The 15,465-nt window shown below is 40.1% G+C and overlaps 1 protein-coding gene across 10 annotated transcripts in view; it reads right to left on the bottom strand.

The window, feature by feature from the left end:
- CD86 (CD86 molecule) overlaps positions 1-15,465 on the bottom strand; it is an 84,277-nt gene that overhangs the window by 25,371 nt on the left and 43,441 nt on the right. For 6 of the 10 annotated variants that reach the window (XM_080654736.1, XM_080654741.1, XM_080654738.1 and 3 more), the window contains exons 3-5: positions 13,253-13,588; positions 10,426-10,731; positions 7,610-7,759 (exon numbers count right to left, since the gene is read on the bottom strand). In XM_080654736.1, the coding sequence (XP_080510862.1) occupies positions 7,610-7,759; positions 10,426-10,731; positions 13,253-13,588 (792 nt within the window). The remainder of the gene's footprint in view (positions 1-7,609; positions 7,760-10,425; positions 10,732-13,252; positions 13,589-15,465) is intronic. The other 4 variants (XM_080654745.1, XM_080654737.1, XM_080654743.1 and 1 more) reach the window with 1 other exon arrangement.

The raw sequence follows: 15,465 nt of genomic DNA, 5'->3' as shown, positions 1-15,465 counted from the left end.
TTGAGGTACTAGAGGCCTGGTGCATGAGATTTGTGCACTGGAGGGGGTGTCCCTCAGCTGGGCCTGCGCCCTCTCGCAGTCCTGGACTCCTCGGGGGATTGGACCTAAGCCAGCAGTCAGACATCCCTCTTGCAGTCCGGGGCTCTTGCAGTCTGGGACCCCTCGCTCCTTACCACCCGCCTGCAGAGGAAGTGGGAGAGGCTCCTACCACTGCCGCTGTGCTCACCAGCTGTGAGCCCAGCTTCTGGGTGAGTGGCGTGCCCCCTGTGGGAACACACTGACCACCAGGGAGCAGCTCCTGCGTTGAGCATCTGCTCCCTGGTGGTCAGTGCACATTATAGTGACCAGTCTTTCCACTGTTCGGTCGATTTGCATGTTAGCCTTTTATTATATATGATTATTAATATACAATAAAGTCCAGTCATTTTTCATATAGATTTTGGTGAGTTTAACAAATGTATGCAGTCATGTAATTACCACCATAACCAAGATATAGAACATTTATATAAGCCCCCAAAGTTCCCTGCTGCCCCTTTCCCCCACCCTATTCCCTGGTAACCACTGATCTGTTTAATGTTTTAATGTTGCTTAATTTCATGTAAGTAGGATCATATAATGTGTAGTGTTTTAGTGCCTGGAGTCTTTCACTTAGCATACATAATGCTTTTGAAATTCATCTTAGTTGTGGCATGTTGCCAGTACTATACCACTATTAGTTTATTCATTCACCAATTGATATAAATTCGGGATGCCAGGTTTTCAGTACCATAGGCTGCTGTAAACATTTGTGCAGATATGGTTTTTATTTCTCACTAGAGGCCCAGTGCACGAAATTGGTGCACTTGGGGGGTCTCCTCAGCCCAGCCTGCACCCTCTCACAGTCCCAGACCCCTTGTGGGATGTCTGACTGCCAGCTTAGGCCTGATCCCCCTGGGATCACAATCCAGGATCCTTCACTCCTTATGCTTGGCTCACTGCTCCTTAACCCTGCTGTGAAGGTGGGAGAGGCTCCCGCCACCACTGCTGCGCTCACCAGACATGAGCCCAGCTTCTGGCTGACCTGCCACTCCCCATGTGGGAGCTCACTGACCACCAAGGAGCAGCTCCTGCATTGAGCATCTGCCCCTGGTGGTCAGTACGCATCATAGCAACTGGTCATTCCAGTCGTTCCACCGTAACAGTCACTTAGGCTTTTATTATACAGATGGGTAAATATCTAGAATTGTGGGACTGTGCATCAGGATTTCAGTTGTTTCACATCCTCTTCAAAACTTGGTATTTATTAGTCCTTTTAATCTTTGTCATGTTAGTGGGTGTGTAATGGTATCTTGTTATGCCTTTAATGTGTATATCCCTAATGACTAATGGTGTTGTGACTGTGTGACTATGTTTATTGGCCATTTATATACCTTCTTCTGTTAAGTATCTGTTCAAGTCTTTTGCTCCCTGCCTTTTGTTAAGTGGAACTTTTTCTTATTACCCAGTAGTAATACATAATTATATATTCTGAACATAAGCCCTTTATCAGATATACATTTTTGCAATATTTTCTCCCAGTCTGTGGCTTGACTTTTCATTTTCTTAATAAAATCAAAGGATAAAAGTTGTTAATTTTGATGAATTTCAGTTTATCAATTTGTGTTTATTGTGTTTGTCTAAGATTTGGGTAAGGTAAGGTCACAAAGATTTTTTCTTATGTTTTCTTTCAAAAGTCTTTTAATTTTAGCTCTTATATTTAGATATGTAATTCACTTCAAGTTATTTTTGTGTGTGCCTAGGTTCATATTTTTCCATGTGGATATCTAATTGCCTAACACCATCTGTTGAAAAACTATCCTTTCTGCATGAAATCATTTTCACACATTTGTCAAGTCAGTTGACCATGGGATTTTATTTTTGGACTTTCCATTTTGGTCCATTGACTGATGTGTCTCTACTTTCAGCAATATCATGCTGCCTTGATTACTATAACTGTATAGTAAACCTTAAAATTAGGTAGTATAAGTCCTCTGTTTCCTTATTTTTCAGAATTCTTTTAGCAATTGAGGTCTTTTGAATTTCCACATTACTTTTAGAATTAGGTTTTGAGTTTCCAGTAAATAGCCTGCAAGGATTTTGATTGGTATTGCATTAAAACCATAAATCAATTTGGGGAGAATTGATATCTTAAAATCTAGTCTTTTGATCCCTAAACATGGCATATTTCTCCATTTACTTGGGTCATTTAAATTTTTGTGGTTTATAATATTTTTTAGTTTTTAGTATACAGGTCTTGAATTTGTTCTTAAAATTTTATTCCCAAACCTTTAATATTATTTGATGTCACTGTAAATGGCATTTAAATTTTGTCTAGTGCCCAATTGTTTGTTGTCAGTATGTAGAAATACAATTTATTTTGTGTGTTGACCATATATCCTGTGACTTTGCTACACTCAATTAGTTCTAATAGTTTTTAATGGATTCCTTAGGCTTTTGTACAAACATGAGCATGTTATCTGCAAAAAAGAGAGTTTTGCTTCTTTCTTTCCAAATATGTATGCCTTTGTTTCCTTTTCTAGACTTGTTGCACTGGCTAGGACCTCCAGTACAATGGTGAGCAAAAATCGTGAGAGTGAACATTTTGCTTTATTCTTGATTTTAGGGGCAAAGCAATCAGTCTTTTGTCGTTAAATATGATGTTAAATGAAGGGTTTTGGTAGATGTCCTTTGTCAGGTTGAGGAAGTTCCTTCCTATTCTTACTTTTATAAGAGTTTTTCTTCCTTTTTAAAAATCATGAATGGATATTAATTTAGCCAAATGTTTTATCTGTATCCAACGACATGATCACATGGTTTTTCTTTCCAGTTTGTCAATATGGTGAATTTTAGTGTTTGGTTTTTGTATGTTAAACCTACCTTATGTTCCTGGAATAAACCCCATTTGATCATGATGTATCATACTTTTAAAATATTGTTTGATTTTAGTTGTTAATTTTGTTAAGTATTTTGATATTTATGTTCATAAGAGATATGTGTAGTTTTCTTTTCTTGTAATTTTTTTCTAGTTTTGATATCAGGGCTCCCCCTACCATCAGAGCTATGTCTTATTTGACTTAGTTTCCAGACAAAATGAATCTGGTTAGGTTCTATATTTGTCAAAGTTCCTCTTGAAAATAATGGTGCTTATAGTTGAATGGAGTATTTCAAATGTCTGTAGACCAATCCAGAATAATTAAATTATCCTTTTATGTCCGTGACAAAAATCATCACCATTAAACACACACACACACACACACACACACACACACACACACACACACACTTCTATTTTAAAGTGAAAGCAGATAATAAAGATAGATTTCTAACCTTTTAGGTTTGATTATAAATTTAGCATTTTGAAGGGCAGATGTGATGATATCACCAACTTTCAGTTTTTAAGCCCTGTGAAGGTTTCTGCTTAAATGGTGGTTGAAATGTTTTATTTTGGAGAAAACACTTGCCCTTTAAGAGCTCATTCCTGGAAAAGCCAAGACTCAGGTTTGGTGGAAGGAGGCAAGTTGAAAAAAACAACTGTTGGTTGCTATGGCACTAATACATACAGATGTCAGTCACACAAAACCAAACAAGAAAACAAAATTTCAGGAGGAGTTTTTTTAGTCTTTCTCCTGAGTGGGTAAGCTGACAGGTAGCTTTTGATTGGGAAAAGATGGTAATTCAAGATGACATTTTCTCATGCCTTATCTGTCTTATTTGATAAAAATAAAAAATAAAAAGAGAAGAGAGATTGGAAACCAGCTAGAATAACCATGCCATTTCCCTTTTATTAATTTAACAGGTTAAACAGGGTAAATATGTCTGGTGTAGGGGGGGAACCAATATAACTATGAACAAACACTTTTGATGCCAAGTTAGTTTGAGGATTGTTCTCCTCTGAGAAGAGGATTAGTTTTGGATTAGGAGGAAGCTCCATTTTTGGAGAAATTCCTATAGATTATCAGTAAACTTGTGTCTCTCTGAATAGATCACAACTGCTTTCATGTTTGTCTATTGGCAGAATTTAGTTCATTGTGGTTGTAGGACTGAAATTTCCATTTCCTTGCTGGATCTCAGGTGAAGGCCATTCTCAGCTTCTAAAGGCTGCCTGCATTTCTTGGCTCATGGCCCCTTCCTCCATCTTCAAAGCCAGAAATGGTGGGTTGAGTCTGTCTTAAGTTCTCTTCTCCTTCCATCTTATCTTTCTAAGCAAGCTGGTAAAAGTTCTCTGATTCATGTGATTAGACTGGGTCCACCTAGATAATCCAGGATAATTTCATCATCTTAAGGTCAGTGTGCTAATCACATATGAAAGTCCTCTTTGCTATAAAAGAAAATATTATAGATTCTGGGGTATGTGAGGTGGATACCTTACTGTGGGCATTATTCTGTTTATCACATAGCCAATGCCAGAGGAATTCACAAAGCAAATGTAGACATTGCTGAAGTTATGGAATCCAAATTTACAAACATCTCATATCTACATGTCATAGTTATTCAGTACATCTCCCTTCCTCCAGTGATATCAAGGCTCTTTTCTTTTACCAAATTCACTGGCATAAGTGACTGGCTGAACAACGTTTTCCTATCAGTACTTTTTATCACATTATTGAGGGGGGGGGTCATATATGTGCTGTGCTTTCTTCTGCCTTTTACCACTCATAGCTCAATTTGACCATCTTATATGCACACATATAGCTTCTTCTTTTTCCCCCCTTTTTTTTGGATTTTATTATTTTTTTAAATTAAGGTATTATATGTGTACATATCTTACCATTGTCCTCCCCCACCCCACTCCCATTCATGCCCTCACCCCCAAATGTTTTGCATCCGTTGGTTATTCTTGTATGCATGCATATAAGTCCTTCGGTTGATCTCTTATTTCCCCCACCTCTCCCTAACCTTCCCAATGTAATTTGACAGTCTGTTTGATGCTTTACTGCCTCTGTATCTATCTTTTTGTTCATCAGTTTACTATGTTTTTTATTATCCACAATAAGTGAGATCATCTGGTATTTTTCTTTCATTGACTGGCTTATTTCACTTAGCATAATGTTCTCCAATTCCATCCAGGTTATTACAAATGGTAAGAATTCCTTCTTTTTTATGGCAGCATAGTATTCCATTGTGTAGATGTACCACAGTTTTCTGATCCAGTCATCTGCTGATGGGCACCTAGGCTGTTTCCAAATCTTAGCTATTGTAAATTGTGCTGCTATGAACATAGGGGTGCATATATCCTTTCTGATTGGTGTTTCTAGTTTCTTAGGATATATTCCTAGGAGTGGGCTTACTGGGTCAAATGGGAGTTCCATTTTCAGTTTTTTGAGGAAACTCCATACTGTTCTCCATAGTGGCTGCACCAGTCTGCATTCCCACCAGCAGTGCATGAGGGTTCCTTTTTCTCTGCATCCTCATCCTCGCCAACACTTGTCGTTTGTTGATTTGCTGATGATAGCCATTCTGACATGTGTGAGATGGTACCACATTGTCGTTTTGATTTGCATCTCTCAGATGATTAGTGACTTTGAGCATGTTTTCATGTGTCTCTTGGCCTTCCTTCTGTCTTCTTTCGAAAAGATTCTATTTAGGTCTGTTGCCCATTTTTTTTATTGGATTATTTATCTTCCTTTTATTAAGTTGTATAAGCTGCCTGTAGATGTTGGAGATTAAACCTTTATCAGTGATAACATTTGCAAATATGCTCTCCCATACATTGGGGTTTCTTGTTGTTTTGTTGATGGTTTCTTTTGCTGTGCAAAAGCTTTTTTTTTTTTTTGATGTAGTCCCATTTGTTTATTTTCTCTTTGGCTTCCATTGCCCTAGGGGCAGTATCAGTGAAGAAGTTCTTTCTGCATATGTCTGAGATTTTGCTGTCTGTGGATTCCTCTAGTATTTTTATGGTTTCCCGTCTTATGTTTAAGTCCTGTATCCATTTTGAGTTTATTTTTGTGTATGGTGTAAGTTGGTGATCACACATATAGCTTCTTAAAACTCTTTCCAATTTATCTCATGTGTCACACACATCCTCCTCTTTAACTCCCTTCTCTAGTCTCCTGAATTTTTCTGATTGCCTCTTGGAGGAAGAAACATTCTTACTCTCTTTCTCTATCCTTTCTTCTTTGTTTCATTTGTAAACTAATCATTTCAATGTGAAAGCAAATTTAGGAGACAGCTTCTTCCCTAACCGAAGGTTGCCTCTGCACATTTAGCCAATTCTAAAGGCAATGAGATTGAAAAAAAAAAAAAAAGAGAGAAGTTCAAAACTCTGACCTTGAAAAGTCAAGGCCTGGATGAGCATGGTAAATCCATACATCTGATCCTGTGTACTGAATTTTCCCTACATTAGCAGCTTGAATTGCTCTGCCATATGCTTTGTGTTAATTTATTGAAATTGGATAATCACTCGCAAATTTCCTGTTTTAAAGGAGGGATGAAATAAATAACTGCTAATGTCATCCATCTATTTTCTACATGGATCTTAAAATCAATATAATGAAGTTTCAAATAAGATGCTGACCAGAAGCATTATTCTTTTTACCATAAGTGAGTAAGAAGGTTACCTTAATTATTAACACCAACCAAACTTCTACTAGAGGCAATTACTGAGATGAAATCCAACCTTATTTTACAACTTTATCCAAACCAGCCCAAACCATATATAGGGATTATTCTAAAGTCAGGAACCATTTTCCCCACTAAACAAACACAGGCCACTTTTACAACATATGTGGGAGGCTTCTGAATGCAGTGCTATTTACAATAGCAAAAGTATCCAAGTGTCCAAAGATATAGAGTTGGTTAAATAGATTAAGGTATATCCACATAATGGAATATCTCGCAGCTATTTAATGTGATGCTATAGAATGATGTTTAATGACATTGAATATTTTTTGTACATTTGGTACAAAAAAGTTAGAAAACATGTGAGATTATCCTAGTTGTAAACCAAAATAGTCCTTATAATAGTATCCCACTTATGGAAAAGAACAGATTGATGCATAAAAAGTATCTGGATGATATACATTAAATGCTATCAGCATAATATATATATATTTTTTTTTACTACTGGAACTATAGGTGATTACCACCCCCCCCCCAGTATATTTAGTAATGCATATGTAATGCTTTGTAATCAATAAAAGTTCATATTATTTTTTAAAGTCAGTGAGGAACAATTCATCTAACTGCTCAGGAGACCTATTTTAGAGATGAGAAGGCAAATCTGATGATTATCTAATGTTCCTCTCCTCCCACCACACATCCCTGCTTGAACATCACCAGGTCTATAAGTGTTTTCACCATTTTACTTCATTGAATTCTGAAAGTAACCTTATGAAGTGAGGTAGGTAAAGCAAGGAATAATCTTTTATATTTGTAAGTCTTAGGTTAGAAATGGTGCCTTTCCTAGAAATCTGGAGCAATGTTATCAGTTGCTGAATCTCACCTAGATTCCAGATCCTGCAGGGAAACCTTGCCTTCCAACCTCTTGTTGACTTTTTGCCAATCTGGGCTCACCCAAGGAGCTGCAGGAGGCAGCAGAAAGGGAAGTCCCTGCAAAGTGGCACTTGGCAAGAGAGGACAAGCACTGACTCACCACATTCATGAGAAGGGCCAGGCTTCTTCTTCCTTTTCGTCAGTGTTATAAAGAACACTACCATCGCACACACAATGAGCAGCAGTACAGGTAAAGCAGCCAGGAGGACATAGTCTGGGGCAGGCAGGGGTGGCTGAGGTGGCTGTGCATCTAAAAATGACCACAAATTTTTAATCAGCCAAGAAGGTTGGTTATAAAAGGTTTATAATGACTGCTGTTCTCTTATTTACATGCCAGCTTTTCCACAGGGCTCTACTGCCAGAGAAGCCAGAAATACTCAATATGAGGTGTTAGAAAGTCCCAGTCTCAGGGTCTTCAGCAGTTAACTAATAAGCCAGTGCTTCTGACCAAATGCCTGGACTGAGCTCTCTTACCTTCCCAGAGGCTGGGAGGACAATGACTGTGATCTAGACGAGGGCTGACCTTGCCCTTGGAATCTGGGTAAGGTGCCTGTGCCAAGGCTCTGAATGTACAGTCCTCTGTGCGATGCCTGCATCCTCAGCTCCCTGTGTAGTCAGGCCCAGGTCCTGAAGTTTCCTTCATAATAATTCCTCCATCCACTATCATCTCTAGATCAGGCTTCAGACACCTCACATCTAGACAAATACAATGACCTCCTCACAGGTGTTCTACCTCCAGTTTTGTTTTTGTTTGTTTGCCTTTTACACTGAGGTCACAGCAGATTTCCCCAAGCATGGCTGTCAGCATGTCTCAGCTACCAGAAAAACTTTGCTGTCTTTTCATGCCCTGAGGAATCAGGGTCAGATTCAGCTCCTGGGAGGCCAAGACTTATTTCCTTGCATGGAGACTCATAAGTTTCCAGGAAGTTGAAAAAGGGTCTTTGGGCAGGGGGGTGGGGGGGGACTGAGAACTAAGGGGCCTATTTCATAAACATTTATGAGAACATTTCTGGTAGTTAACCCTAAATTACAGAAAAACAGGACCTCCCGTTAGCTTATCTGCAGTTTGTGGACCCATGCCCTGATCCTGGGGCATTAAGTAGAGGAGTTATTGCAAGTCTTATTCAATACTTTTTGAGTCTGTCCCAGTTCATTTCACTTCAGCCTATTTGGCATTCCCAGTAAAGTGGGGAGTGGAGAGTGGGGATGTTATACTTGTTAACATGGAGACTGCTGCCTTTTGACACCCCAAAAGATTCCTTGATTCAGAGTCTAACCTATCTCTGATCAGGCTATAGAATAGGGTCACGGAGAGGCCAGCCCTAGCTTCCTGAGGCAGCTGGAGCTGAAAGTTTCTGAAGATGGTGGTAGCTGGGAAGGTTTCAGCAGTAGTTGAGAAGCAGAGAAAGGTGAGTCATGATGAGGCTATCGTGGTGGCAAGGCCCTATTCATTTGTCAACTGTGGGAGCCATGGCAGAGGGCCCCAGAGCATGTCGTGTGTGGTGATGTTAGGGGCTCCAAGAAGGTGCTGAACTTCAGGGGTGGCTTGGAGAGGCCTCTATTAGGCTACAGTAGAAGCAACCAGGACAGGCTGGATGGCCTCACCATTTACTGGATTCTCAGAGGGGGAAGTTCTTGAGTGGAGGAAATCAATACCAGGAGAGAGAATTGACCCATTGGTAAAGTTTGCTGTTAGGAACTGGCCCCAGAGGCTGTACATAAGAATATGTCCATAGGCCAAAATATGTTTGAATAAGAAGACATCAGGATAAAGAAGGCAGCAAAGCCAGAGGATGGAGCTAGGAGTTGGAAGGATGACTTAGGAAAAGACAAAGCATGGGGCCAGAGTTGGAGAAGGGGCCAAGGCAAGCAGAAGGCAGATAGGTGGGGGAGGGGTCAGCATCAGAACCAGCAGCGATGGAGACAGTGTGGGAGAAGAGTGCCTCTATTCCAGGAAAGAATCTTACAGTCACTGCTCCTCAAAAGTGGGGTTTCAAATATGGATGCATTCCCTCAAGGGCAAAGTCATGACTTTAAAATGGCAGGCTTCTATTAGTGGACACTGCTTAGTCTCAATGCTTTCCTCCAGCTGGACTGGTTTCCATACTGCACTGTCAACATGCCACAAGAATTTCTGCTTCTGTGTCTTTCCTTGACATATATGTACATTACCTTTTGTGCCCACATTGGATACTGCTAGTCCATTGTGGTCCTCACCTGTCATCACCTCACCACCAATTCTTTCTTTTGTTGTGTTACAAGATACCACCTCCTTTAAAAAGACTTCCCCTGACCTTCAAGAACTCGCCTATATCTGATTGCCTGTAAAACTAATTACAGTCACTTTAGTTTTTAATTTTACAACTTATTTCTATGGAATATAATTTAGATTCCAATCCAATCTTTTTAAAATCCAGATTTTCATGTGTAAACATCACGAAGTTCTAATTCTATTGGAAGGTCTTTGAGGAAGAGAGCATATCTTATACCTTTTAGTTTTCATCCTTGCAACCAAGAATTTTTAGAATGGTTCTATATTCACAACAAGTGCTATATGTATGTATGCCTGGTGTGTGTTTTGGGGGTGAGGGGTGTGGGTTTGTGTGTATTTTAATGAATGGAAGAATTCTAGCTTGAAGGAATCTTGCATTTTCTGACCTAAACTTCAGAATTGTCTATCCAAAGGTAGCCCAAAAGACTGGGTTAGTTTCAGGGCTTAAGAACATGCTTCCTCAAGTGCAGCATAGGTTCATAAAGTTGGCTGTAGGTTCATAGTGTCCTGGACCCTGCAGAACTCAGATGACCTCTGTCAGTATAAAATGGCTTAGTTGGAGGTTTCCTGGGACATTGGATGATCTGTAATGGCATTTGTATGTAATACCTGGTAAAAGACATAGTCTTGGGGAGAAGCCTTACCTATATTGTAAGGTCGGGAGAGAAGCTGTGTCTGTGTTGGCTCAGGTTGCAGGACACAGAAGATGCTCACATTTGTTTCAGGAAACACCAGAAAAGAGAAGCTGATAGAAACGTTGTACAGTCCTGTGATAGTATCTTGGATTATTTGCATGTCAGCATCATACTTGGATGTTGAATTCATGGTTTTTAGCAGAAAATACATCTTCTTAGGTTTTGGGTAACCTTGTACAGAGGAGCAGGTCACATTTATGTCAGAATTTTCTGTTCTATTAGAAATTAACATTATTTCAGGTTGACTGAAGTTAGCTGAAAGCAGAATAGAGATACAAAGAGAGAGAGAGAGGGAAATCAATCAAAATTTAAAAGTATTTACAAGAGAATAGCAAATAACTAGGTAACTGTTCTGGGAACTCTCTGGGGGCACATCTGGGAGCCTCAGAGTGCCTCAAGCATGGGTCTCAGACCATGGTGAGAGTCACATAAAGGCCCCATATTTAATTTTTAAGAATGGAATTTGGGACCATGCTTACTTTCTGTTTACTCAAATCAAGGGGATGCTGTGTGAGTGATAGGAGGGCTAAATTTAAATCATCAAAAATTTATAATGAGCCCTAGCTGGTTTGGCTCAGTGGATAGAGTGTCGGCCCATTCACTGAGTTTGATACTGGTCAAGGGCATGTACCTTGGTTGCAGGCTCTATCCTGGCCCGGGTTGGTGTGTGTGCAGGAGGCAACCAATTGATGTGTCTCTCTCACATCAATGTTTCTCTCTGTCTCCCTCCCTTCCACTCTCTCTAAAAATCAATGGGAAAATATCCTTGGGTGAGGATTAACAAAAAAAAAAAAATTATAATGAGGCCACCTCTCTAAGGAATAAAATCTTTGGAAGGAGAAGTGGTCTGACTTTAGGACCTAAGTGTCCCATGGAATGTATTCCAGGTCACCAGACCAAGAGAACAGAATGGGATTGAGGCTAACGTTCCACCAGGAACCAACAGAGTTCTGGGTGCTGGCAGGATGGTGGGAAGTGAGTGGGTGGGGACTTTGGATTTAGATATTCAAAATACTGGTTTTGGGAAGGACTGTCAAAGTACCTTTATCATATACTTTAAGGTGAAGGGCAAACCCAGCCATTTTTAGGAAAAATATATGCTGTTAATAAACACAGAGCTTCTCTTGCCTTGTTTACTGTTCAGATTTTTATGGCTGTTGAGGAATGCTGGCACCTATTCCTTCTGCCAGAAAAATAACTCACTCTCCTTCCAGAGTTACGAGGTCATTTTCAGGTTCTACATACTAATGTATTCTTTAGCATGTTGTCTCTGAAACTTCAGTGATTTGCATGCCATACTACAAGTTCTGCTATATCAACACACTACTTAAGCATTCTGCTTGTAACTTTATGTGGTCTATCAAAGGTAGAATGCCATGGTACACCTACTGTAGCCTTATTAGCAATATCTATGAAATTATAGGTTTTATTAGTTTTTCTAGTACATATTAAAATAATATAAAACCATTAGCCCTAGCTGGTTTGTCTCAATGGATAGAGCGTTGGCCTGCGGACTGAAGGGTCCCACGTTCGATTCTGGTCAAGGGCACATGCTAGGGTTGAAGGCTTGATCCACAGTAGGGGGCATGCAGGAGGCAGCCAATCAATGATTCTCTCTCATCATTGATGTTTCTCTCTCTCCCTCTCCCTCTCTGAAATCAATAAAAATATATTTTTTAAAAAAACATTAAAATTTAAAAAAAAAATGAATGTCTGTGTCCCACCTAAAACATACCATGTTTCTCTATAGAACCTGGCCACACTTTGAAAACATCGCTGTACCATTTGGTTACATGTCCCAAAAACCCTACAGCCTAGTTGGGTGACACAGGGCTTAAAGGGAGCAACTTCCCATTCTAATTCTATTTTTACCTCTGCTTTACTCTGGTTTCAGAATTGTTAATCTGCCTTTTTCAGTTTCATAAAAAATTAATCTGTGACTATGCCCGGCCAGCATGGCTCAGTGGTTGAGCATCAACCTATGAACCAGGAGGTCGTGGATCCATTTCCGGTCAGGACACATGCCCCGGTTACAGGCTCGATCCCCAGTGTGGGGCATGCTGGAGGTAGCCAATCAATGATTCTTTCTCATCATTGATGTTTCTATCTCTCCCTCCCTCTTCTTTACTCTCTGAAATCAATAATAATATATTTTTTAAAATTAAAAACAATGCATTTTATTGTATTATAATTTTTAAAAATCTATATTGACATTTAGGTTTTTCAAGGCCTGGAGGAACAAATGTGCTAGTTTACTAGTTTTTAGACTTTGTGCATTGGGTTATTTCCCTTCTGTCTACCAGGCTCATGATTGGGCAGCAAACAACTCATAAACAATCTCTGGAAGGTTGAAGGGAAAACCCAAATTAGTTAGCTGTCACCCTCACTAGGAGCTACAGCCAAAGATTCAGGGGGTGAGAAATCTTGGACCAAAGGAGAAAATGAATGTAAAAGAGATTTGAGGCCTATGTGATATATAAACTTAATAATGGAAAAATTTCCCATGGTTTTTACTTAGCCACATTACCTTTGTTTAGTTAGCTCTATTTTGTCCCCAAAGCAGATTCTTACTGATCCTTCAGAAGCAAACTACAAAAAGTACTAAGGACTTCTAGTTCCCTACTCCCAAACCCTGCATTACCTTCAAGTGGACGTCCCAGAAGTGACTGTCCTCTGCCTTCTCTCTATAGGTCACCCCTGCCCCCCCCCCCCCCCCCCACCAGTGTTTCCCTGATCATAGCAGGCCAAGGATCTGGACATGCCATTGACAACATACCAATCACTGATAGGTTGATATTCTTTTGGTGAATGGGAATCATTCCGTGGAACCCTTTGCGATGGATGAAACATTGATATAATCCCTTGTCCTTGATCTGAACATTGTGGAGTTGCAGGGTCAAATTATCCTGGTCCAAGCTTGTGCGATCCTTGTAGTTGGCATGAACATTTTGAGGCTTCTCTTTGCCTCCGTATAGGTCATAAAGAACCAACTTATCCTCGTTCTGCCAAAATACCACCAGCTCAACCAGGCTTATGTTTTCAGAGTTTGTAAAGTGACATGGAAGGTCTCCAGTCTTGTTGAAATATGCCTGACTCTTCATGGAAGTAGCACCTAAAAAAAGAAAGGTGGCTATTGGGGAAGGAGAAACAAGAGGGAAGAACAACAGCAACAACTCCATTTTTTTTTATATAATACCCAGATGTTACCTTATCAGTAATGAGATTGAGGAACTAGATGTTAAACTCTGGAACAGTTGCATACGTGTTGGCATTGTTAGAGAATGGGAATTTTTGAGCATGCTTACTACTACCATTCCAGAGAGGCCGTGGACTATGCCCCAGGTAGAGTTGTCAGTGCTAACACCAGGCCAGGCCTTGAGATACGGTCTCATGGCCCCTTCCCAGCATGTAGGCCTTCTTTCATAGAACACTGTCAGCTTTCTGAAGAACAGGATGACCCTGTGAATAACATGGTCGTCTTTGGCATGATCCTGACATTGCTTAGGAAAAACTGTTTTGTCTTGGGTTACTTGCTCTGCAAAAACAGGATGTGGTTAATGTGCTTAAAAATGGTCCTGCACAAAGGGTCGGGGCTGCTCTCTGGACTCCCTGCGTGGAGAAAGGCAGAGCAGTCACCAGCTGGCCAGTGGCCAGCCGGCCGGCTAATAAAGGCTCCCTAAATTTTAATTTGGTCTGGACTCCAGTGGTCGTTCACTCGCGCTCACTCCACAACAGGCATCTGGAGGATGGGACTTTTGTTCTCACTCTATTGCTAATTAAATCTGTGTGGTCTTGTGTAAACTGCAACTGCTATGAGGCTCAGTTTCTTTCTGTTTAATGAAGGAGTGAACCAAACATTCTAAGGATCTATCCAGTACTATGGGTCTGTGAATTTAAATCCTAGAACAGGGAAAACCAGCAGTTGGACAACTCATTTGCCCATCTGTTACCTTCCTATAACCTGAACACTAATTCACTATAGCTGTTACAGGCTCCATTACTTCTACATCATCACCAAAAACTCTCCCTTTTTCTCCCCATCCTCTTATTCCTTAGCCTATATAGAGCTTCCCTTATGACTGCATATTTAATGGCCAGCTCTCCCAAGGATATAGTACAGTTTGGAAATGACATAAATAGCCAACCAAGGCTTCTAATCTCTGACCTCTCTAAGCTCTTTCAGGGATCAGAAATAGAACTGAGCAAATGCGATAGCTGTTTGGGATTGTGGTAGTCAAATACCATTTAAGGTACATGAATGAAAGACTGAAAATGAATCATAGATGGGAAGGTGAGAATATACTTTTTGGAGTATTGGGGAAACCCAAATTACTATAAACTTGCTCTTCCCAGGATGCATTGCTCTGGCAGTTTTTGCAACCCCTGGAGGACAGGTTAGGAGAGTTCAGAGAAAGGCTTTCCTCCCCAAGGACATTTGAAGTTTGTGGAAGGGATTTTGTGTGATTGATTATATATTGTAATAATTATGTATGGTGCCAAGTACTTGAAATACCAGGGGGACACTTTGTAAAGTATATGACTGCCTAACCTGAAACTAATATAAAATAATATTGAATGTAAACTGTAATTAAAAAATAAAATTTTTTAAAAATGTGATTGATTATAGGGTTTTTGTAGGACCTACTCTGGGTCACAGAATTACTTCAGACATGGCCAAGAAATCAGTGGTGGGTGAGAAGTGCAGGGTTGGGAGGAAATGCTGTTTCTTAGTTAATATGAAGTTAGCTGCCACCTTGGAGAGGAAGTTAAGGTGGGTTCTAAGTAAAGCTCCATTGTTTAGGACTTTATTAAAGAGGAAAGTGAGGTGGGTTGGTGAGAGAAAGAAGAGTAGTTTCATTTGAGGTGTTCACTGAGGGCTGGTAGGAGAAGTTGAATTGATCTGATCCATGGGTTTCTCTTCCAAGAGAAAGTAGAAGGACAAATAACAATGACATGCACTTGGCAAAATTCACTGTGTGCAGAATGGCC

This window comes from Plecotus auritus, assembly GCF_963455305.1.
Source record: "Plecotus auritus genome assembly, chromosome: 2".
NCBI lineage: Eukaryota > Metazoa > Chordata > Mammalia > Chiroptera > Vespertilionidae > Plecotus > Plecotus auritus.
Note: the sequence above shows the minus strand (reverse complement) of the source record. Positions and strands in the feature narration are given on the sequence as shown.